The 23093-nt window shown below is 56.3% G+C and overlaps 2 protein-coding genes across 2 annotated transcripts; one reads left to right on the forward strand and one right to left on the reverse strand.

Annotated features, from left to right (window-relative positions):
- Positions 1–13: 13 nt before the first annotated feature.
- Positions 14–4992, forward strand: CENPO (centromere protein O). The gene is made up of 7 exons (XM_062618603.1): positions 14–144; positions 401–621; positions 1597–1766; positions 2150–2261; positions 3079–3338; positions 3793–3964; positions 4865–4992. The coding sequence occupies exons 2-7, from the start codon at positions 591–593 to the stop codon at positions 4987–4989; spliced, it is 870 nt and encodes a 289-aa protein (XP_062474587.1). The 5' UTR covers positions 14–144; positions 401–590; the 3' UTR covers positions 4990–4992.
- Positions 4993–6389: 1397 nt separating this feature from the next.
- On the reverse strand, positions 6390–20773 carry ADCY3 (adenylate cyclase 3). Its single transcript, XM_062618608.1, has 20 exons — positions 19816–20773; positions 15887–16036; positions 13344–13474; positions 12897–13008; positions 12382–12509; positions 11535–11693; positions 11297–11459; positions 11060–11218; positions 10793–10935; positions 10545–10706; positions 10378–10465; positions 10167–10283; positions 9671–9930; positions 9505–9586; positions 8979–9137; positions 8490–8636; positions 8246–8359; positions 8045–8171; positions 7695–7819; positions 6390–7432 (listed from the first exon to the last, which is right to left on the reverse strand). Exons 1-20 carry the CDS (start codon positions 20488–20490, stop codon positions 7250–7252), a joined length of 3384 nt encoding a protein of 1127 aa, XP_062474592.1. The 5' UTR covers positions 20491–20773; the 3' UTR covers positions 6390–7249.
- Between the last annotated feature and the right edge of the window lie 2320 nt (positions 20774–23093).

Consider the following 23093-nt stretch of genomic DNA (forward strand, 5'->3'; position numbering starts at 1 on the left):
CCGAACAGCCTACTGGGAGGCGGAGTGACGCTTGCGGAGAGGCAGCGCCGCCGCCGCCATTTTGTTGTACGGCGAACGGACGGGCGATCTGGTGACGCATTTCCGGCGGGGTGGAGGCGCGCAGTTCGAGCGCCAGTCGTTGCGGTGAGTGCGGGAGCTGCTGTGGGGCCGGGCCGGGAGGGGCACCCTCGGCTGGGGCACCCCGGGGCCCTGGTGCGGAGGTCCTCAGCTCCCCCTTTGTCCTTCAGTGGGGTCCCCGGTGGTCGCGGCCCAGTGGGGAGGGCCCCGGCGCTGTGGCGGCTCTCCCATGTCCCGCGAGTCGCGTCCGTTCCTGCCCGGCCGGGTGCAGGGTTCCTGAGGGGGCTGGTTTCAAGTAACGTGTTAACCTGTGTCGTTTCAGCCGGCGGGCAGTGGGCTGTACCTGCTAGACCGGCCCCCGGCGCTTCACGGGGGTCTCATTGCAGCAGCAGGAGGAAGGTTCCCTGAGGAAGAGCGCTTTCTGCATCCACATCACCACTTCGCAAGGGGTGGAGTGTGGCCAAGGAAGGCTGACGTCTGTCTTGTTGCTCGCAGGAGAGCAACAAGGGAAGATGGACAAAGGGAATATGAATGCATGGGATGGTGAGCTGTCTGGGGCAGGACATCCAATGCCAGGGCCTCACCACCCTTAGAGGGAAGAACTTCTTCCTAAGATCTCATCTCAGTCAGGTTAAAGCCTCTGTCAGGTTAAAGCCATTCCCTCTTGTCCTGTCCCTACAGGCCCTTGTCAAAAGCCCCTCTCCAGCTTTCTTGTCAGCCCCTTTAGGCACTGGAAGCTGCTCTAAGTTCTCCCTGGAGCCTTCTCTTCTCCAGGCTGAGCAAGCCCAGCTCTCTCAGCCTGTCTCCATAGCAGAGGTGCTCCAGCCCTTGGAGCATCTTCCAGGCCTCCTCTGCACTCGTTCCAACAGCTCCACATCCTTCACACTGGGGCTGCAGAGCTGGGATGCAGGACTGCAGGGCGGTGTCTCACCAGAGCAGAGCAGGGGAGAATCCCCTCCCTCAACCTGCTGGTCACGGTGTTGGTGATGCAGCCCAGGACACGGTTGGTTTCTGGGCTCAAGCACACACTGCTGGGTCATGGAGAGCTTCTCGTTGACCAACAGCCCCACGTCCTTCTCCCCAGGGCTGCTCTCAATCCAGTCTCCGCCAGCCTGTGTTTGTGCTTGGGACTGCCCTGAGCCATGTGCAGGACCTTGCCCTTGACCTTGTTGAGCTGTAAAAGGTTTGCACTATCCCGCCTCTTCAGCCTGTCCAGGTCTCTCTGTATCTCATCCGCTCCCTCCAGCATGTCCACTGCATCACACAGCTCAGTCCCAACACCAAGCCCTGAGAAATGCCACTGGCTTTCACTTTGACATCAGGCCATTGACCACAACTCTGCCATCCCAGATTCCCCAAAGCCTTTTCACCAAATGTTTGCCAGCCCTCTCTCTTTCTGAACAGTTATTGTATGTACTTTATGAACCTGCACTGGACCTACTTTGTTTTGGATTCCATAGTGCAGACCACTGTTAATCCTAGCCTGGAATTTTGAGCTTGTTGTGCTTTTCCTTACAGGAGTGCTTGCTCACCTGGAAATGCTGGAAGCGCGGGTTCATGAGGCAGCCATGAAGCAACATGAAAAGGAGCTGCAAGAAGAGAAGCTCACCAGGCTGAAAGCAAGAGTGAAGGAGCTGAGACTCCAGAGGGATGAGCTGCGGGCTAAAGTGGCTCTGCAGGAAAAGAAGGTGATAAAGGGCTCACTGCAGAGATCTGGTGGAGGGCTCTGGTTTGTTCCTGCTCTCAGGGGGTGTGTTCACTGAGGTTACTTATATAGACTCATCATTTTTTTATTTTCCCTTTTTAAGTGACACACAGTCCTGGTGTCCCCTGTTTTCAGTGCCGTGTAGTCCAGAACTCTTGTGTCTACTTGCTTGCAGGTTGTGGGGCTGTTTCTGAAGTCAAGAAAGAGCTCTTCCCTCCTCTTCTGTTTCATTTCTCCCCTTTTCTGCTTGAAATGCTGTCTTGCTTTTCTCAGAGCCAGGTTGTTACTTCTCTGTATCCTGTTCCCTGCAGGTGACACGTTTGTGTCAGTGATTTCTGATCTCTTTTTCTATTCTGGCATTTGTAGCAACTTGACAAAGAAGGAGCCACATCAGATCCAGCACAGGCCAGTCCTAAGACTGTTTTACAGTGGAAGATAAAAAGCCTTCAGGCCATGCTGCAGGTCTTTTACCTCACAGGTAACACCCTGAGATCTGTGTGTGTTCTGCCAATGGCTGCATTTCTGGGGTGCTAAATTTTGGAAACAGAGCCTGATGGGAAGTGTAACTGCCCTGGGAACACTGCTGCTCTTGTGCTTGAAGCCTTCAGAGTCTGAAACCATTGGAAGAGCAGTAGCTTTGTAGTTTCCTGCCTTTCACAGGAGGCCTCTGGGATGTTGCAGGAACTGTTATTTACTGAACCACATCATTTAGACTAAGACCTGGATCCTGGAAAATGTGTAACTGCCTTAGGAATGAAATCTTTGAGAATTATGGAGTTTAAGTATCCAGTACTCTGGGTCTTCCAAGCAAGCCTGTGAGGTCAGCACCCTCTTTTTATCTGCTTCTGGGCTTTTAAAAATACTGGTTTCCAAAAAGAGTCACCTTTGTTCTGGACAGTGTGAGGATGTGAGTCCTGCTTGATGCAAGGGGGCTGAGCCCCACCATGAGTACTCCTGTTGTTCTCCTTGAGGCAGCCAGGCACTGCCTTCCTCACACAGCACACACTGCTCTCCCTATCATGTTGGAGCCAGGACTGTGTTTGGAATTGGCAGCATAACTTGGTTATTGGGAATTTAAGCTACCATTAAGCTGCTTGAATATATTAGAGGTCCCTTATTTACAAAGTTGCTGTGTTTTATGTCTTTAAACTCTTGCAAGTCCTCCTAGGATGCTCCCTGAGCAAGCCTAGGAAAAGGACCCAGCACCTCATACAGCCTTTGTTGCTTCAACAAAGATGTCCTGTGGTGATGAGTTAAAGCACTGCTCAGTAAAGCCCTCTCTCTCTGGACCCAAGGGATCAGTGGGAAGCTGACCAGGCAGGGAGTGTGCTTCTGCATCAGCACAGCTTACGAGGGCACCTACTTGGATTCTTACTCCCTGGACCTGCTCACAGAGCCAGAAGTGCAGATTTACCACCACTCTGTCCCCTCCTTCATCCCCCTGGAGCAGATCGCCAAGCAGTACTTGCAGACAGACATCAGGCGCTTCTTATCCGTCTTGTCCGACCACCTGAATGCTTATGTTGGGAGGAGGTACCAAGCAGACCAGTTACAGGTACCAGTGGCTGCAGCAATACTCTTCACCCATCCTTTTCCCTGTAGTATACCAAGTGTTAGGAGTCTGAAGTGCTGGGGGGGGATCTTGACAGTTTTCTTTATGTGAAGCACTGATGGTTCTGGTTTTCAGAACTTTGCTAAGTTACCTCATGTCTGTAAACTCAGTTCCATCTACTGTCACGTACTTGGGTGTTGTCTGGTCGGTCAGTTAACATTTACTGCCAAGCTCCTGAGGCCCCTAAGCAGAAATAGCTGTGATCTTGTAAAAAGCTGCTGGAGGGCATGGCTTAGGGGCTTATTAAACTCTTAAGAACACTGGTTTATTTAAGTCTTTTCCATGCAAAGACTGCTCAAAGGGCATGCCAGGCTGGTGCTTGGGGCAAAATCCCAGCCCTGTGCTGATGGACTTCCTTCCTAGCTTCACATTTCAGAAGTTGTCTTTGTCCCTTCAGGAACACTTTTCAGACCAGATAAAAGGAACCTTGCGGAGAAACTCCTTGTGTAACTTGCTGGTCTTTAATTACAACGTGTCAAGTAAAAGCAAGACATTTCCATTCAACGTGAGGCTGGTTTATGGTGATCTCTGTCGCAGCCTCCCCACTGAAGTCATCGTTTCCTGCGCACGTAAGCAGACCCTGCAGGGGTCTGTCTGGGGGAGATGGGGTGGGCAGAGCGTACTGTGGTTCTGCAGATGAGTGGGGGTTCTTTCTTGTTGAGTTTAAGGACAAAAGGGAGCAAGCTGTCATATTTCTGAGGAAGAAAAGATTATAGAAGGAATTGTGTGTAATCAGTGCTGGGTTTTGAAGCAGTTGTAATTCATCCCTAGCACAGATCTCTTGCAACACTGGCAAGATGGGATGGCTGGAGGGAGGGAAATACAATGGGGGTGAGAAGGAAAAGTTTGAGTGCAAGCTTGGATTGCTTCAGATGGACAGGCTGCTCATTCCTGGTTTTCACTTACTCAAAGTGCAGCCTGGTATGGTCCCAGCTGGATCAGGACACTGTTTCCACGAGTCCCACAGGTAGAGGCCAGCCTGTACTAGTGTGCTCTGTGCACGTGGGAGAGTCTGGCAAGCAAATCTAGCCAGAAATTTGGAAGCTGTCAAGTCTTAATCATAGAATGGTTTGGACCATTCAATGACAAGCCTAGCTCCCTCAGCTTCTCCTCCTCTGTAGAAGTGCTTCAGGCCTTGGAGCATCCTTGTGGCCTCCTGCGGACTAAATCCAATGAGTGTCTTCTGAGATAAGAGAGCAGTGAGGTGGGCCAGGCTCCTGCATTGCTGTCCTCACTCTTTGGCAGTGGGTGTTTCTTAAGGCACTTGCTTTCCGCAGCCGTCAAATCCCGTGGGGGAGCTGCAGCATTCTGAAGGATCGGGAAGGAGGGTGAAGGGTTATGAGAACTAAAACTGTGTGGTGAGGGAGAGCAAGAGACTCCCTCAGAACAGGAGAAGAATGAGAAGTAAATAGTTTTCTGTTGGCAATGTGGTGTTCCTTTCCCCGCTGATCCATCCTTCTCCCTGCCAGCGGATGCTGCTGCAATTCTAACAGAGACTGCCACAGCTCACTCGGACCTGTTCCACCGCGTGCCCCTGCACAAAGCCTTCCGCTCCTTCAGCAGTGCAGGAGAAACCCTGGATGGGACACCCTAAGCTGCCCTGCCTGTGGGAGCTGATCTCAAAGCACAGGTGTTTTCCATGGACTTCTGCTGGGAACCCCCCAAGTAGCGAGTGACTGAATCTTGAGAGCGATGTTTCCTCGAGGCTTTCAGGCTCTCCTGTTGCAGGTAATCTTCCCCTAGCGCTGTGCTGCTCACGTGTCTGAATGCTGACTTCTGTGGTTGGTGCCACAGATCTTCATGGCTGCAGGAAACATCTCACAGCTGGGATTAGACATTGTATTAAAACTTCAGGATCTCAGTGTTCTGGGGGCAGTGTCCTGCGGATCGTCCAGCGCACCCCACAAAGAGGGGAGTGAGCAGCAAAATTGGTGTTCTGCTTATTATAGCCAGGACAGGACTTTGTGTTAGAAGCTGGAAAGGGCTGAGGGACAGAGGTAAGGTTTAATTATTGCCAGCAGCAGCCCCTGCCCTCAGCAGGGCTGCATTAACCCCCAACCCCTGAGCCTCAACACTGAATTTACCAGAAATTTCATACCAGTAGTGACTTTACATCTGCTATTTCCTGCACTTCAGGCATGGGGCAGCTTCACTGGTGCCCTGTTGTGCTTCAAGTCTGGGTCAGATCTTTAAAACTTGCCTTGTAACAGTACTTTAACGTCTTTTTAATAAAAGTTCTGTTTTACCAAAATTGTCCTGTTTAGAAAAAAATCATCTGTTAATTTCCTTTAGCTTTATAATGTGGTTTAGTAGAATAAAATGGGAAAAAATACTGTCATTTAAATCCCATCTCTCATTTCTTATGACTGCATCTGAGGGGCAGCTGTGAGTTCAGAAAGGATTCTGCTCTAACCTTGTGCACCTTCCTGTTGAGGGGAGGCAGAGATGTGGGGTGAAGGGCTGGGCTGTGTTTTAGGGGCAAGTCAGTGGGAGCCAGACCTTTAAGCTGCTGGAGTGAAGTGCCACAGCTTGTCACTGAGGCCACTGTGGTAAAGCCAGGCTTAACCAGTCTTGAGCATAACACCCTGTGTGTGGGGGACAGAGGGAGGCAGGTCCAGGCTGTAAGACCCATCCTGCCTCTGGGCTTGTATCCCAGTGTACAAGCACTGTTGGGAGGGGTGTGCTGGGTGGTGTGGGTGCCTTCCTCTCTCCAGCATCACTCTTTGTCCCTGTGGGTGCTGTTTGCACCTGCAGCCCAGGCCCTGTGAGGACAGGGTTGTGGATGTGGATTTCCTCCTATTGCCATTCCCAATGTTGAGGTAGAGGTGCTCTGCTGCCAGAGCCACTGGAGCCCCAAGGAGGCAGAGGAGTGAATGCCACTGGTGCAAGGTGCTCAGCCTCCCCTTTGAGGATCCCTCCAAAGCCCTCAGAAAGGCAACCAACCCCTTCCCACTATATCCAAAGCTCCACAACAAAGCAGGCGCAGAATCAGGCTTTGAAATTCAACTGCTTCTATTCAAGAAACTAGCGGCATAATTACACCCTGTGTGTGCCTCCCTTCTCCCAGCCCTGGCAGCACCAGCTTTATCACACTGGTCCCCTCCTCAGCTGGTCCTTTGTCCTCTTTTCCATCAAGCAAGAGCAAAGTGACTGCAGCATCCACGGGGCAGTGTCCAAGGCAAGCGCAAACCCTGCTGCAGGGAGGGAACAGGCACAGTTAAAAATATAAATGTCAATCTGTACTCATATATATTTATATATCTGAAATACACAATATTGGTTCCTTTTTCTTCATTCCCAAGTCAAAGGCAGCAGTGTGCTCTCCAGCTCCCCCATCTCCTAACTACGGTGGTTTGTGACGAGGATGAACTTGGTACAAACTAACAGCAAGTCTCGGATGCTCTCAGTTTGCAGCTGCCGCTCCCAGCACACAGAAGAGACGTGGTGTCTTCCCATCCGGCCCTGAGTTTGGATCTCCTCGTGCCGAGCATGTGGCAGCCAGGGCCCGTGGTGCTACTTTAATGTCATGTTGTCCCCTTGAATGGCTGGTGGTGCAGCTGCATGTCCCCAGGCCCATGCCCTCCAGGGGCTGAGAGCTGGTATGTGCTTGCACTCGAGCGTGAGCGGCTGGAGGAGCCCGTGTCTCCCTCCTGCTCAGCTGCAGGCGCAGTAGAACAAAGCCCCACCAGGAACATCCAAGCAGGGGCTTGGAAAGGGCTGTGCCAAGGGGGTGGTTTCTCAAGTTTGGTTTCAGATCCGGATGGCGGTGGGGTGGACGTGTCCAGGTCCCTCCCCGAGCCGCCCTGCTCAATGCCGGGAGGCAGTGGCTGTGATGGTGGGTAGGCACCGGACCCTCATGAACTGTCCACAACCTGATGGGGCAGGGTAACGGAGGAGCCGCTGATGAAGGAGCCCTGCTTCTCCCGGCCCTTGAGGAAGAAGGTGAGCAGCTCTCCTTTGCCCTTGACATAGATGGCTCCCCGGCGCACAAAGCGGAAGCCGTACTCCTTCAGGATGAGGTGGGTCTCCTCCACCACCTGCAGGGAAATGTTGGGAGGCTGAGAGGTCCTTGTATGGCACATGGCACAGGGAGCAGCGACCCCCAGGGCCTAGCTCCCATCCCATTGTCCTGGGGTGACCTTTGAGCATCACCTTGCCCTGTGCCCAGCTCAGAGGAGCCAGCACTAACCCTCCCATGTGCTCCCAGCAGCACTTCTCCCCTCCCACCCACAGCATGGGGTGTTTTGAGAGCTGCACCCCTCCATGGGTAGCCAGTTTGTCCCCTCCTCATCACTGCACCTGTATGTTCCCCATCACGCCGGTGGACTCCATCCTGCTGGCCACATTCACCGTGTTGCCCCAGATGTCGTAGTGTGGCTTGCGGGCACCAATGACACCTGCCAGCACGGCCCCCTTGTTCATGCCTGCAAAAGACAGGGAGCAGAGGTTATCTCTGTGCCTGGTGAATGGATAGGACATCCTAATTGGAAGGAGGGTCTGTCCCAGGGAAGCTGTGGGGACAATGAGGCTCCCCCAGCCCTGCTGCCTTCAGCTGCTGAACTGCAGCTGCTGCCCAGTGTGCCATCACTGTTGGGGAAGGAGGGACAAGGGAGGTTGAGGTAGAGTCTGCCCCATGCTACTGGACTTGCCTATACGAAGCATGAAGTTGTTGAAGGACTGGTAGTTGATGTTCATCAGTGTCACCTTCATGGCTAAGGCAAAGTCGGCCAAGTCAGCCAAGTGCTGCCAGCGCTCCTTATCTGAGAGGGTTTCCTTCTGCAGGAGCAGCATGGATCAGGCCTGCCCACCCCTTGCCCCTACTGTCCCCCATCCCCATGGGGACCCCTCACCTTGGTGCTGTAGCCATTGGCATTGGCATCAGGAGTCACTCCAGAAGCGGCCATGTAGGTGCTGCCAATGGTTTTGATTTTGGTGATGCAGCGGAACTGGGGTTCATCCAGGAGCTGAGTCATGGAGACAAGACCCTCAGGGACCCCAGGGCCAGGGCAGGTCCTTCTGCCCCTAGATGGGGCAGGAAGGGAAAGTCTAGCCAAGCCCCACACCATCCCCATGGCTGGTTCCATCCTAACTCACTGCGTCAAAGTCAGAGATGATCTCGTTGAGGAACCGCAGGCACTCAATGCCCCCATTGTTGATGCTCTCCTCCGTGTAGAAGTCAGCAAAGTTGGGGAGGGAGGCAAACATGACACCAATCTCATCGTAGGACTGGCTGTACAGCTCCTGGGGACAGGATGGGATGGTGGTTGTAGGCCAGGGACATAGAATCATAGAATGATTTGGGTTGAAAAGAACTTAAGCTCATCCAGTTCCAACCCCCTGCCACAGGTAGGGACACCTCACACAAGACCATGTCGCCCAAAGCCCCATCCAACCTGGCCTTTAAAACTGCTAGGGATGGAGCATTCACCACTTTGGGCAACCAAACAAGTGCCCACACATGACACCAGCACCTCCAGCAAATCTAAACCCTCCCATGAAACCATGCATCATCTTCAACAAACCAAAGCCTATCCCACCCACTCCCAAAATGGGAACAAATGCCCCCTCCTGGGTGCCCCTCACCTCGTCCCGCTTCTTGGAGCCCAGGAAGTGCCGGGCCACATGCTCAGGCAGCATGTTGGTGACAAGGGCCTCATTCCAGCGCCGCATCTCATAGACCCGCTCCTTCTGGTCATGGACATCTATCTTCCAGAGGAAGAGGGTCCTGGCCAGCTTCTCCACCTGGGGGTGGGGAATAAGGCTCACCCCCACTTGCCACCCACCAATGGGTCCTTTCCAGTGCTGGGAACATCCTGTGGGGCTGGTGTAAGCTTGGAAGAAGGCTCTGGCACAAGGTGAAGCCCTAACTGGGGAATTGAGACCTGCTCCAAGGCGCAAACAGAATCCTCGCGGGGCAGGCATGGGCCTTAGGGCCACCGTATTGCTGCCCACTCCTAACTGTGGGGGTGAGATGGAAGTGATGTGGTCCTGGAGAGCCCTTAGATGGGCTTCCTTAGAGAAGAGCTGGAGATGCTGCCTTGGAGCTTACAAGCAATATGGACACGGGCTGAGGATGAAGGCGCAGAGGGGAGGGGAACAAGTCACTCACATGGCGAGAGAAGTAGTAAAAGCTGAGCATCACGATGAAGATCATCACTGTCATGGAATACTTGGAGGGGACCAGCAAGGACCTGTGGCAGAGGTGACACAGCATGGATGTGCGGTGGGTATGGCTGTGCCCCGCAACCCGTGCCCACCCCCCTGCCACCCCTTACGTGCTTTGCTGGCCATGGCGGCGGTCGTACTGGTCAAAGATGTGCTCCCAGGCGTAGATGTTGACAGCACCAGTGGCCCCAGTGATCAGCACCATGAGGGTCAGCTTGACCATGTGGCTGACCTGCACCAGCATGATGGTGGCCACCAAGGCCAGCAGGGCAATGTAGCTGTAGTACTTGGGCTGCTCCCCGCAGCCGCCTGCCTGGGGTGGCCCTGCTGTCCCGTTGCCCATCCCGCTGTAGTCCTGCCGGCAGCTGAGCTGGGGGCATGAGGGCAGGGTGAGGAGGGGTCAAGGTGCACCTCTCCATGGGCTGCATGGCCACCCAAAGGAACAGGGTGCTTTGCAGAGCAGGAGGAGGACACCCAACCTAAATTCCCTGCCCCTACAGTGCAGCACTGCTAATTGCTTTAACTATCAACTATGCATAATTATGGACTGCTTGGATGGAGGCTGGAGCAGGCCCAGCCCTGCTGGCACCCAGGCTGGTGGCTCACCATGTCCACGATATCCGCCATGGTGACGATGATGATGGCAGCCATGGCCCAGGTGTTGCGTGCCCAGCGGGTCCTGTCGATCCAGGTGGAGAAGGCCACAAGCTTTTTGGGGAAGACCTGAGGGGAGAGGAAAGTTGCTCAGGTGGGACACAGTGATGGGATATCATAGACATCACGGTGTCCCATCACCATGAATGATATCCTGTCTCACCCGAGGAAAGATGGCAGCCAATGAGCAGAGGGTGAGGATGAGCAGCAGGATCTCCCCCACCACAAAGGTCACATAGTTGGCCACCAACCTGCCAAAAAGCTCAAGGTGGGATGGGTTTCAAGCCCAGTGGTTTGAGGCCACCCATCCCCACCATCTCCCTGACATACCAGGGGTCAATGAAGACCTCCACTAAGGCGGTGAAGAAAAGGACAACACAGGAGCAGCTGAAGGCTGCCCCGCTCTGCTTCTCCTTCTCCACTGAGTAGCGTGTCTCCATCTCGGGGTCAATGAAGCGCATGGAGAGCCGGAAGGTGCTCTTCCCCTTCAGCCTGCTGGCAACAGCACCCATCAGTGCCTGGCAGCGCTGGGCTGCGCTAAGCTGCACTGGACTCTGCTGCCGGCCGGGGTGACTCACGCCTGGATGGACTCCCGCTCCAGCAAGGCTTCGTTGAGCAGCTTGTTGAGCTCCTGCTCGTTCTGCGAGGCGTCGATCACCCGCTCGGCCAGGTCCCGCAGCCGCAGCCGCCGCCGAGGGTTGGGGAAGGAGGGGTTCACTGCCTGCGCCGGCACAGCCGAGCATCAGCAAGACCATGCCAGCGTCAGCGGGATGTTCAACCACCACGGTGTGGCTAACAGCTGCCCCTGCAGCTGCTGCAATGGGGTTGCTTTACGTAGGCTGTACCTCTCCATCATCCTCTCCGCACTCCAGGGTGCCCCTCACCCTGGAGTCAGGCTCCTCAGGCTCCTCAGGGCTGATGTAGGCCAGGCTGAGGCTGCCGTTGCGCTCCTTAGTGTTGACCAATGGTGGGGAGCCTCCATGGGATGAGGCCAATGACAGCTTCTGCAAGGTGAAGGTGGTGGGTCACAGAGGGGTGTCCCCCCTACCGCAGCTTGCCACGGCTTTGCTGCCTCCACTCACCACTCCGTTGATGCCATTGCGCAGGGGCTGCTTGGGGACCACGACGAGGTAGGTGACAATGCCCTTCTCTTTCAGGTACTCGCAGCGTGAACCGCCTTCACCCGGCTCCACCTCGAACTCACCCTTCAGGCAATCCATAGTGCTCTGCGAGATGTGCACCCTCCTGCCGGCACCGGGCGCCAGTGTCACCCATGGGTGCAGGGCACCTGGTTCCCCACCACCCTCTGCAGATGCTCACCCAGGGATGCCGCCCGCCTCCATCTTGTTGGCCACGGTGACATCAGTGGACCACACATCGTACTGCCAGCGCTTCTGCCCCAGCACCCCCCCCAGCACTGTCCCGCTGTGCACCCCCACCCGCATGTCCACCGCTGTCTTGGTCTTCTCCCGTACGTAGCTGGAGAGGGGAGACAAGGTCAATATGGGGGGGTCCCAACACATCCCCACCCCATAACCCATCCCCATCCTGACTCCCCATCATTATTTACCACCCCTCAGTATATAATGACTTTTAGATTCATAGAACAGTTTCGGTTGGAAGGGACCTTAAAGCTCATCCAGTTCCAACCCCCTGACACAGGCAGGGACACCTTCCACCAGACCAGGTTGCTCCAAGCCCCATCCAACCTGGCCTTGAACACTGCCAGGGATGGGGCAGCCACAGCTTCTCTGGGCAACCTGTGCCAGGGCCTCACCACCCTCACAGGGAAGAACTTCTTCCTCAGATCTCATCCCAGTCTCCCCTGTCAGGTTAAAGCCATTCCACCTCGTCCTGTCCCTGCAGGCCCTTGTCAAAAGCCCCTCTCCAGCTTTCTTGCTCCAGCTTGGGGCATCCTCATGGCCTCCTCTGAACTTGCTCCAACAGCTCCATGCCTTTCTTATGTTGGGGCCCCAGAGCTGGATGCAGGACTGCAGAGGGAGGTCTCACCAGAGCAGAGCAGAGAGGGAGAATCCCCTCCCTTGCCCTGCTGCTCACGCTGCTGGTGATGCAGCCCAGGACACGGCTGGCATTTGCAGAAGCTGCACCTCAGCAAACCAGTGCCCCCTGCCCACCCTGGCACCCACCCCAAAGAGAAAGCCCTTACGAAATGGCCTCCACCATGGCTAGCCCCATCATGATGGAGCAGACGGCATGGTCCTCCCGGTACTCGGGCAGCCCGCAGATGCAGTAGTAGCAGTCGCCCAGGATCTTGATGCGCAGCTGGTGGTACTTCTGGGGATGGGGGCGCATTGTCAGCCCCACAACCATCAGATGAGACATCCCCAACTCCTTCACTGCCCCCATCCCTCTCCCAGGCTGTCCTTGACCCACACAGAGATCCTGCGCCCAGCAGGGACATAAATCATTGGATTTTCCATTCCCACCCCACTTCCCCCCAGGGCTCAGTGGGACCCCGGCTGCTCCCTGGCTGGGGGAGGCCCCCCTGCTTCCCAACTCTATTTTTACAACAGAGGGCAGGGCATCTCCAGCATCCCAGAACAGTAAAATTTTAACCTCCACATCCCCATCCTGGGATGCAGCATTCAGCTGGGGCTGGAGCAGGACAGTGGCTGAGACCTGCCCCGCTCGTCAAGTGTCAGGATGGTGGGGTACACTCACCGCTGCCAGCTTGTCGAAGCGGGCGAAGAGCTCGTTGAGGAGCTTCACCAGTTCCTGGGCGCTGCAGTAGGAGGAGAGCTGGGTGAAGCCCACGATGTCTGCGAAGAGGATGCTGTGGGGAGCAATGGTGAGCAGATCAGCCCGGAGTGTGTGTCCTGGGACATCCCTTCCCTGCTATCGCTTTGCACTAGGGCACCCAACCCAAAGGAAAGGCTGATTTGGGATGCAGCTGAAAATGATGCTCTGCAAACCAGGGCTGAAGCAAAAAGGTGCCCCAAGCCATGGTCTGGCTGGTGGCTGTCCCTTGTCACACTTTGCTTTAGCTGCAAACCACACAAATTTTTCCCCTGTTTCTAGCCAGGACAGTAAAACACATGTTTTTGCAAAAAAAAAATAGAAGTTTTTTTCCCCACAAGGATGGCACAGGGGGAGGCAGGACAGTCTCACCTGACGTTCTCGTGACGGTACATGTACATGGTGTTGAACTGCTGCATCTCCTTTTGGCTTGGGTCCTTCTTCATGTCCTTCAGCATCTCATCAGCCACATGCTTGGGCAGGATGGAGAGCATCAGCCGCTCCTGAGGACGGGGTAGGGGACAGAGTTTGCCATGACACGAAGCCAAGCGTGTCATGGCTCAAACACACAATGCAAAGGCACAGTCCAAACACATGGTGCCAATTCCAAGCTCCTGGGCCCTCACTGCTGGGCCTGACTATTCCTGGGTGGACCCCAGAGCCCAGACGGGTCTTTAGCCAAAGCTCTCAGCCACATGTAGGGAAGAAGCCGTGGGTGAAACAGGAGCTTTTCCTCCAGGCAGAAAGAGTGAGGTTGGAGCAGGGTGCCCCAGGGCACCCCAGGGCACTGGGAGCCATCAACCCAACTCCAAACCTACACATAAAGACGGAGAGGATGCACCCACGGGTGGTAGGTCCCCCTTGGCCATGCTTTCATGGTGGTGCCAACCTCTGCTTCTAGCCATTTCCTCCCTGTTTCACAAGTTCTCATTGAGATTGAGAATAAACTGGCAAGTGGGAATAAATCCCAGCCAGGGGAGGATGGGAGGGTAGAAGTGCAGGGGTACTGCAGCCTGTCCCTGGAGCTGTGGGAAGGAGGGACAGTCTCACACACTTATTTGCACTCCAGCTGATGAGCTGCAAGTTTCCTTGTGCTCCCCAGACCCCTTCTGCAGGCACAATACAGAGCCAGCCCCTCTCTGGGAGCTTGAGAATTAAAACAATTTGGGTTGGCCAAGCTTTTATCAGCCCAAATACACCTGTGACATGGGGCTGGGAGCCACCTTGGGGGCTGCACCAATGTCCACACGGTCCCTCTGAGCTGCCCCAGCTTGGCCCTGATTGGGTCAGGGCTGGTTGTAGGTACTGGGGTTAAACCACACCTGGGAGGATTTAACAGTTTAAAAGCATGGTGAGTGCCCCATAACCAGCATAGGACTCAAGCAACTTGATCCCAGGAGGATCAAGCCCACTTGGGGAAAGGAACCCATTGCTGGCCCAGCAGCCCCAGAGCTGGAGGAGGGATAGATGAACATGGCTGTGCGTGGGGATTCGTACTAAATGTAAGTAACTTGGTTACTGAAGTGGGTTTTCCCCCAGGACTGGGGGTGTCTGTGCGCAGCCACAGCAGGGCTGTTGCTGGAGGAACGGCACTGTGTCCCCATCCCAGTCCCCATCCCCAGGGAGTGCAGGTGGGGAGGAGTGCAGGAGCTTCTCAGCTCCATTAACCCTTAGCTCTGCCTGTGGGGCTGTCTTTTCAGCCATCACTGGTGGCCCAGAAGGAGGAAGGATACATCTGGCAATGAGCACTGCTCCTTGCTCCATGGCCCCACTGCCCTGAGCCACTCAGCCTCTTGCTAGCAGCCTTTCCTGCAAGATCACAGGCTATTTTTAGCTTAATTCCCTAAGGAAACAGCTTATGTGGTAATAAACCCATGTTCCTTCCTATACTCCTCCAAACCCGCAAGCTGGAGCCTCCAAAGCGCTCTCACTCTGAGCATCCCCAGCCTCAGGATTTGCCGCCTTCTCCTAAACCTCTCCCTTTACCTAATCCCTTATTAGACATCAGAGCATCCACACAGGTTTTGCAGCAAAGAGGATGCCAGTGGCACTGGCCGGGCCCTGCCACGTGTCTCTTGTTGCCGTTGGGAGCAAATTGCTGGCAGTGGATCAACCAGATAAGAGATGGGAGATGGAGACAGAGGCCCCAGATAAGGTTCTAAAATTAGCCCAGCTCATCACTGGACGGCGGCTGGAGACAACAGAGCTTTGGAACAGCCGGCTGGCACCACACTGCCTGCTGCCCTCTGACCGCTGCTCTTGCCTGGTCACCGCAGCACAGTGCCGGCGCAGCCGTGTGCATGGGGCATCCCCCCTGGGATGAGCACAGAGCGGATGGCTGTGCTTGCTGTCAGCTCGCCCTTCCCTCACGGTCTGCTGCAGGAGAAGCCCATGAGATGGCTGGGGGCCTGATGGGGGCCTGATGGGGACCTGATGTACGGTCATGCTCAGCAATGGGGACCCACCATGCGATTGTGCCTGGAGATAGGGACATGCTGTGTGACTGTGCATGGGGTTGGGGACCTCTCCTGTGGTTGTGCCTGAGGACAGGGACCTGCTGTGTGGCTGTGCCCAGTGACAGGGATATGCCACATGGCCCTGCCTGGACATGAGGACCTGCTTGTCACCATGCCCAGGGATGGGGATAGCTTGGTGGTGGCTATGGCAGGAGCTGGCAGACCCCTGGAGGAGGACGCTGACATGGAGAGTCCCAAAACTGGGCACAGGGTGCAACGCTGCAAATGTATTTCCCACCATGGGTCCTCCTGTTCCCATCACCACCCACCACAGTCTCTAAGCACCATGCAGGGTGCAGTCTGAGGGTGCTTTATCCATATCTCAAAGCCACACCAGTGTCCCATCGCCATCCCCTGCCCTGTCCCCATGCTGTCACCTCACGCAGCCGTGCCTCCTACCTGCTGCTGGCTCTGCTCCTCCAGGTTGAGCTTGACCTCGAGGGACTGGCGCGCTTCAAGGAAGGCTTTGCGGTGCTTGCGGTCAGCCATGTAGTAGGACATGGTGCCCACCGTGATGGCACAAAGGTAGATGGCAACGTTGGACAGGATCTTTGGGGACAGAGAAAAGGAGATGGGGGTGAGTGGAGCCAAGAGGAAGTCCGTGCATGGCCCAGGGATGGTGCTGGTATCACCGCACAGCACTGTTTGGGCAGCACAGCCTGACAGGTTAGACTGGAAAAATGCTGGAGGAGGACATAAAATACACCCTGGAGATCAATCACCAAATCCCAGCCACTGTGAACTGCTGGTGGGCTCATGGGGGACGTGATGGCGGCTCTGCAGGAGGGATCTGCAGCAAAGACCCCTCATGGATCATGCCCTGAGCATCCCTGGAGGCAGCGTGGTCCCCGCGGGCTGAAGCCACTTCATTAGACCTCGCAGAGATGTTTTGGAAAAAGGCAGCAGGTTGGCAGGGGCTGGGTGCAGCCCCAGGGGATGGTGCTGCTGAAGGCAGGTGGCTCTCACGTGCCACCCGCTCCTTCCACAGGAACTGCAGCCCTCTGTGCAGAAAAACCGAATGAAACCGCAGCCAAACTCTAAAATCGTGTGTTTACTGATGCTCCTGCCCCTCTGCATCCCTCCCAGTGCCCCTGAGGTTGGACCTGTCCCGTCCCACAGGCTAGGCCCCAGCTCCATGGGCTGGACCCCATCCTCCAGGCTGGACCCTGTCCTCATGGACTGGGCTCCATGGCCCTGCAGCCCAGGAAGGGACACAGCAGGTTTGGAGATAGGAGCAAAGAGTCCTGCGTGGAAAATCTGACTGATGAGGGAAAGTTGAATGTGTTTGGTTTGTTTAGTCTAGAAAGGGGACGAGGGACAGGGAGGATGTTATAACAGGCTCCAGCTATGTCAAAGTGGCAATGGGGACGTGGGCCATGGGCTGTGTCACAGCCAGCGTGGAGGAGGCAGTGAGAAGAGCACGGAGCTGCTCCTGGGCTCATTTCCACTGGGGATGTGCTGCCATGCTCCACATCCTTCTGATCCCAACTCCCCTGTACCAACCTTTTCCCATCCCTGGTCCCCCATAGCCCACCTTGCTCAGAGGAAAGTCCTAATGTGATCCTGGTCCTCTCCTTGGAGGTTTTATCACCCAGCAGCGTTGAGCCCCAAGCAGCTCAGCCTCACCATACGGAGACAGGGAGGAGCTGCTGACCCTTTCAACACAGGGGGAAACTGAGGCACAGACAAACAGGCCACATGCAGCAGTAAATACAGTGCCTGTCACTGTGTGCTGGCTCAGCACCACACTGGGGTTAAGATGATTTGCAGCAAGGAAATATTCACTTCTTTTGGGAGGAAAAGAGCATGAGGAGCAGGGGAGAGCACCCAGGACCCTCAGCTGGTGCCCCAGGGCTGGATCCTGCCCCAGATCCCGCTGCTGCAGCTGGGGATCCCTGGGAAGCCCCTGCACCCATGGCACAGCAGACTGTGAGCAAAGAGCAACCTGGAGGTGGGCACCGAAAGAAATCCCCAAACCAAGCAGACACTTGGCTATTTTTAACCAGCCTCTCGGATTGTCATGACAAAGGGATGCTCTGCCCAGGCTGGATGGGCATGGAGCAGCTTGTCACTGTTCAGCACAGCTCAGCACACTGGGGCTGCCAGAAACCCTAGGGATCTGCTTGCCCAGTACAGCCAAATCCCATGCTGAGCATCTTCCATCTGCATCCTGCAGCCATGCAATGAATGCTCAGCCCCAAAAAACCTCCACCAGCAAGTGCTCTGAAATGCAAAACACATCTCAAGACTCCAGATGCTGCAGGGAAATCCCCAACACAAAGGAGACCTCACTCCTGGCACAGTCACTGGTTATCATTTGCACTTAGTAATTTGGGGGCAGAAAGACATGCACAGGAGGATGCAGAGCCAGTGGAACAAGCCTTATCCCTCCTTCCCATCCAACCCCATCCATGTCCTGGAGGGAAGATCCTGGTAGGATATGCAAGGGCCATCCAAATGGGACCAGGTCATTGGCCAAGCCCAGGGATGCTTTGCAGCTGATTCGCACACAACCGTGGCAGATACAGCCTCAAACACCACCAAATCCTGACCCCTGCCATGATTCCAGTCTTTGGGCTCCTCCTCGACAGCCAGCAGCGGGACAGAAGCTGTCGGCATCTCTCATGAACCCTGCCAGGCTGTGCCGGCCCCACTCAAGCAACATCCTCTGGTTCATCCTATTAATAGCAATGCCCTCCGGGAGCTGCACCACCAGCTATAATAATAAAGCATATGATGTTTATTTCTGGACATAATGTTCCTCCTTTTGCAGCAGACAGAGGCAGAGACATGCCGCGTTGCCAAGGTTTTACCGGCCCTGGACTCTCCGTGCCACGGCAATGATTAACAGAGCAGCTCATGCCTGCTGCCAGCCGGGGGGATGCCCACATGGCCCCTCTCCTCCTGCATCCCAGGGAGGTGGCAGCAAGAGTTTTCCGTGTATCCCAGAGAAGGAGCAAAACCTGGGAAAGCTGCTGGTGCACTGGGATTTCTCCTGCTTGGTGCAGTGCTTCCGCCCGAGCATTACTGGGAGGGCACTCATGCTGCCGCCCCAGCACCCAGCCTAGCAAGCTCCAGGAATGGTGCCCAAAAAGCGCTTTTCTTTGCAAAGCCCTGTGTGCCACCAGATGATGTCCCATGCCAGGGGACCAGCTCCAAAACACCCACCCAGAGACAGGAAAAACCCAGTATCTTTGGGCTTCTTGGAGAACAGGCTTCATTTGCCAAATCCTCAGAGTGATCACAGGCTCAACGCTTCCCAAACCTCACAAAAAACAAATAAATACACCCCCCTCCCCCCTTCCTATGTAGGCTGGGAAAAACTGGAGGCCTCTGAGGACCTGACCCAGAGCATCCCAAATTCCCATAGCATCCTCCCACGGAGCCCGAGCCATTAGGGGCAGAACAGATACTTCCAGTGGGATTTTCCCCGCTGCCAGCAGCAGCCACTGGCACACAAGTTTTCAGCTCTGGCTTGGTTTTTTCCCCCTCCACCCCAGCTGTGGCCACGCCATGAAACCCACTGATTTAAGGAATAAAAACAATCTCTAGCTGCTCCAGGGGGATATTTCCCAAGAAATATTAAGAATATGATGGGCCAGGGATCGCTCTCCCCAGTCTGAGCCCCATGTCCCCTCCTTTACTGCATACATGAATTAGTTAGCCCATCTTTATGGCCATGTTTAGGTTTGGAGAGTCTGTTTCTCCAGCTTGGCTTGGGCAGAAAGGCACCAAAAAGCAAGCCTGGACTCTGCCACAGGCGCAGGGCTCGGTGATGGCCATTGCCCAAGAGCCACACTGGGGCCAAGTCGCTGCCCAGCTTCTTCCTCCTGCGAAAGCTCCAGTGAATGCTTGTGAGCCCGGAAGCTGAGCTCCTGCCACCTTTCTGCCAAAAATGGCCATGTGGGGACACTTTTAGCCATTTTTGCAATTCAAAGGGGAATTGGAGCAAGCAAGGCCTCCAGGCAGGGAGCCTGCAGTCTACACCATGCCTCAGTTTCCCCAGCAGCCTAACTCCATGAATCCATGCACCCCGGGTGGCTCCTGGGGTCAGATCTGTGCTTGCAAGGTCAGGTCTGTGGCTGTGTGCCCCAGCACAGGTGGGTGCTCCTACACACCCCAATACCCCAGATATGTTATGGGGAGTCCCCTGCTCCCAGCAAACACCACAATCAGCTCGCAGGGTTTGGATCAAACCTAGTTTTAGGGTCAGGGCATAGGGACGGAGATGGACCCCGCAGTAACTCATGAGAGCACCAAATGGGGACGATTTGCCCATCACCCCCCACCACCACAGGGAACCCCATGTCCCCTCACTGGCCCTGTACCTGTCTGAGCAGTGTGCCTTCATCCAGGGCATCCTGGTGCTGCTGGGCGACGGTGACACCGAGCACCAGCGTGTGGATGCCGCAGGAGATGGCGGTGATGAGCACGATGGGCGCCAAGCGCAGCGGCAGCGTGATGAAGAAGGAGAAGACGAAGAAAGCCTGCCAGCCCACCGTGTCGCTGGCCTCGGGCGAGCGGGAGAAGTTGAGACCCAGGTAGCAGAAGATCTGGGCCAAGATGAGGACCCAGAGGACGTAGGGCAGGAACCTGCGGGCCACCCGCTCGGGGAGCAGCCTGTACTTGCAAAGGATGAAGAGCAGCACGTGGGTGACCAGCCCAGCCACCGCTGCCAGCACTGGGGCCAGCTTGTCAGGGGCATAGACCACGGCGCACATGATGAGGACGTAGCAATCGAAGAGGGCGGCAAAGACCACAAGCACCAGGAGGGTCTCATGGCGTTGGCGACGGAAATAGGTCTGGTAGAGGTTCTCCAGGGACTCGGGAGTGAAGGTGAGGCGCATGAAGCGAGGCAGGCAGAGGCAGGGTCCCGAGCTCCGCACGGTCACCTCATGGGTCCGCCCCACGCCATGCTCAGGGTCCGACGGCAGGCTCACCGAATAGTCGGCGGAGTACTCAGCCGAGCACTCGGGCTCTGAAAAAGCCCTGTTCCTGGGCATCGTGGTGCTTTCCCCTGCTCCTACCCCGCAGAAATGCCGCGGTCCCCCGCGCCCCGATGCTCACTGGGGTAATGCCCGCAGCATCCCCGTCTCACCGGCCACCTAACAGCGAGGCCTTTCCCCTTCTCCCGCAGCCCTAACCCTCAATCCCGCTGCGAGCCGAAGAGCGGCCAACGGAGGGAAACGGGGATGAGTATAAACAACCGGCGGTGCGGTGCTAGGAGGCCGGGAGCAGAAGGAGCTTTCCTGCCCAGCTCCCTGCCAGCTTTCTCCCCAGCCCTTGCGCACTGCCAGGTTGCAACCGAAGCGACGCGGAGCGGAAAGATGTCGCGATGCCTCCCTGCTCCTCCTTCGAGGGCAACCGCTTCGGGGGGCGATCCCCGGCGCTCCTTCTGTCTTTGCCCCTTTCCGAGATCCTTCGTTCCACGGGGATGGATGGACGGATGGGTGGAGGGATGGAGAGGATGGACAGACGGAGGAACGGAGGGCCAGGGGCCGTAGCCCGGCCACCGCAGGTGCCGCCCCGCTGCCAGGAGCGATCCGATCCGCTGCGCTTCTCCTCTCCCGGCCGCAGCCGCATCCTCCGGCGGCCCCGCCGCCCGCCTCCGCCGCCCCCTACGCCCGGGGCCGCCCTGCCCCGCCGCCCGCTCGGTCTCCGCGGGGCCGGGTACGAGGCAGCGGAGGCGGCGGCGGGTGCATGGCAGCGGCTCTGGGGACGGAGGGGCCGGGCAGGGCTTCCCCGGGGCCGGGGCGGGCCCCCACCGCCGGCCGTGCCGGTACCGGTGCGCCCCGGTGCGTCTCCGCCTTCAGTAACTCTGTCGGTGCCGGCTGCGGGGTGGCCCCACTGCCGCCGGGGACCGGGAACCCAGCCTGTTTCCGGGTGGATTTGCCCCCAACGGTGTCCCTCCCTCGCTCCTGCAGCTTTGCTGCTGTCAACTCTATCCTCTTCATCACCTGCTTCCAGCAGCTTGCACGGCCACAGGGACCCACACGCCCTGAACCAGCTCGCTAGGCGCCAGGCACCCCAACCCTGGGGGATGAGCAGGGTGCCAGGCTATACATCCTAAAACCTGCCAGGCTGTCTTTAGCTCGACTCTGCTTCCCCCCCCCCACCCCGGGGTCACAGACCCCTTACAACAGCTTCTCCTCCACAGGGGAGCAGGGAAACACCAGGACTTCCCCCTGCACATCCTCCTTTGCCTACACTACCCAAATCATCCCCAAAACTGATGATACCTCCCTGAAAGCTCTTCAGAAAGCTACCCCTCTTCTTCCTCATGTTTCAGCTCTCCTCTTGCACCCTGGATCTGGAACACTGGCTGCAGTTCAGAGCTGATGGAGGTGCCCTGAATCACTCCTGTCACCATGCTGCAAGAAGTCTTCCCGGATGTACCGGAGAACCACACCTGGCCCCATCAAGCTGTGGCCACTCCACTCCCCCATGTCCTTACCCCAGCAGCTCTAACAGGAGGCCATCTTGGCTGCTTTGCCAGGGAGATAATTGCTTCTGTGCAGTAATTAATACAAAATGATAAGCCAATGCCACAGCTCCCCTGAGGTTTGGGGCATGCTCAGTGTTACTCCCATCCTGCTGCAGCTGAAGAGGAGCGCAGGCAAGTGGGGTGCATGCAGGGGCTTCTGTTGCCCAGCCTTGCTCGTGCCTTGGCCAGCACGAGACAGGGACAGGAGTGCTGGTCACCCACCCTGGGACATGTTCTACCATGGGGAGCCCAGGCCAACCCATTCCAGGCTCCCCATGGATAGGGCACCCTGGTTGGGAAGGTTAACTGGTCTGAAGGCCAGCAAGGGGACCTTGCTGGTTTGTGAAGCAGGATGAGTGTAGCCTTGTTCCAGAGGAGGGTTAATTCCTGGACACATTACAGGGTGAACGCGCCTAGAGCGGCAGCAAGGAGCAGACAGCGGCGGCTGGGCATGGGCCAGACCAGAAATCCTTGTGTCCTCCCTGCCTGTCGGCTCCATTGAGTGCTGAGGGGCAGGCAGAACACAGGCAGGGCAGCACCTCTAGCACATTGAGGGAGGTTTCTCATTCCACAGATCTTCAGGGGTGGCTCCTGGTTGCATTTCCGGATGCTGAACGGGAAGCGCCTTCATCTGGATTCAGATCCTGGTGCTTTCACAGCAGGACACATGCTTCAGAAGTAGGACTTGCTCTTTGCATGAGGCAGAAGGACACAGGACTCTTGGGCCTGAGGCAGAGCCTAGATGGTGGCAGCTTTGCTGCAAGGACCTTGAGCTTGGGGTCCTGATGGAGCTGGCACGGAGTAAGCGTGCTACAGGGGCTGCTGGTGCAGAGGCGTGTGTGCATGGAGCAAGGATGGTGCTACCCTTTTGCCTCCCCTGCCCACAGCCAGGCTCTAGCACAGCTGGGTGCATCCCACATCACATCCCTGTGGAACTCCCAGGCCTGCACAGATCTCTTACCCAGCTCCCACTTCTGTGGAGTTGATTCACAACCTCCATCATCACCCTCGAGGGCAGCTCTTCACCACCAGCCTTGGCCAGACCCAGCTGGGGAGGAGAGAAATGAGTCAAAGGGCAATTAAACATTAACAGCAGGCGGGAGGACAGCTCACAGGGCTTCC

This window comes from Pezoporus occidentalis, unplaced genomic scaffold (genome assembly GCF_034315485.1).
Source record: "Pezoporus occidentalis ecotype Australia unplaced genomic scaffold, CSIRO_AGI_Poc_V1 ctg201, whole genome shotgun sequence".
NCBI lineage: Eukaryota > Metazoa > Chordata > Aves > Psittaciformes > Psittacidae > Pezoporus > Pezoporus occidentalis.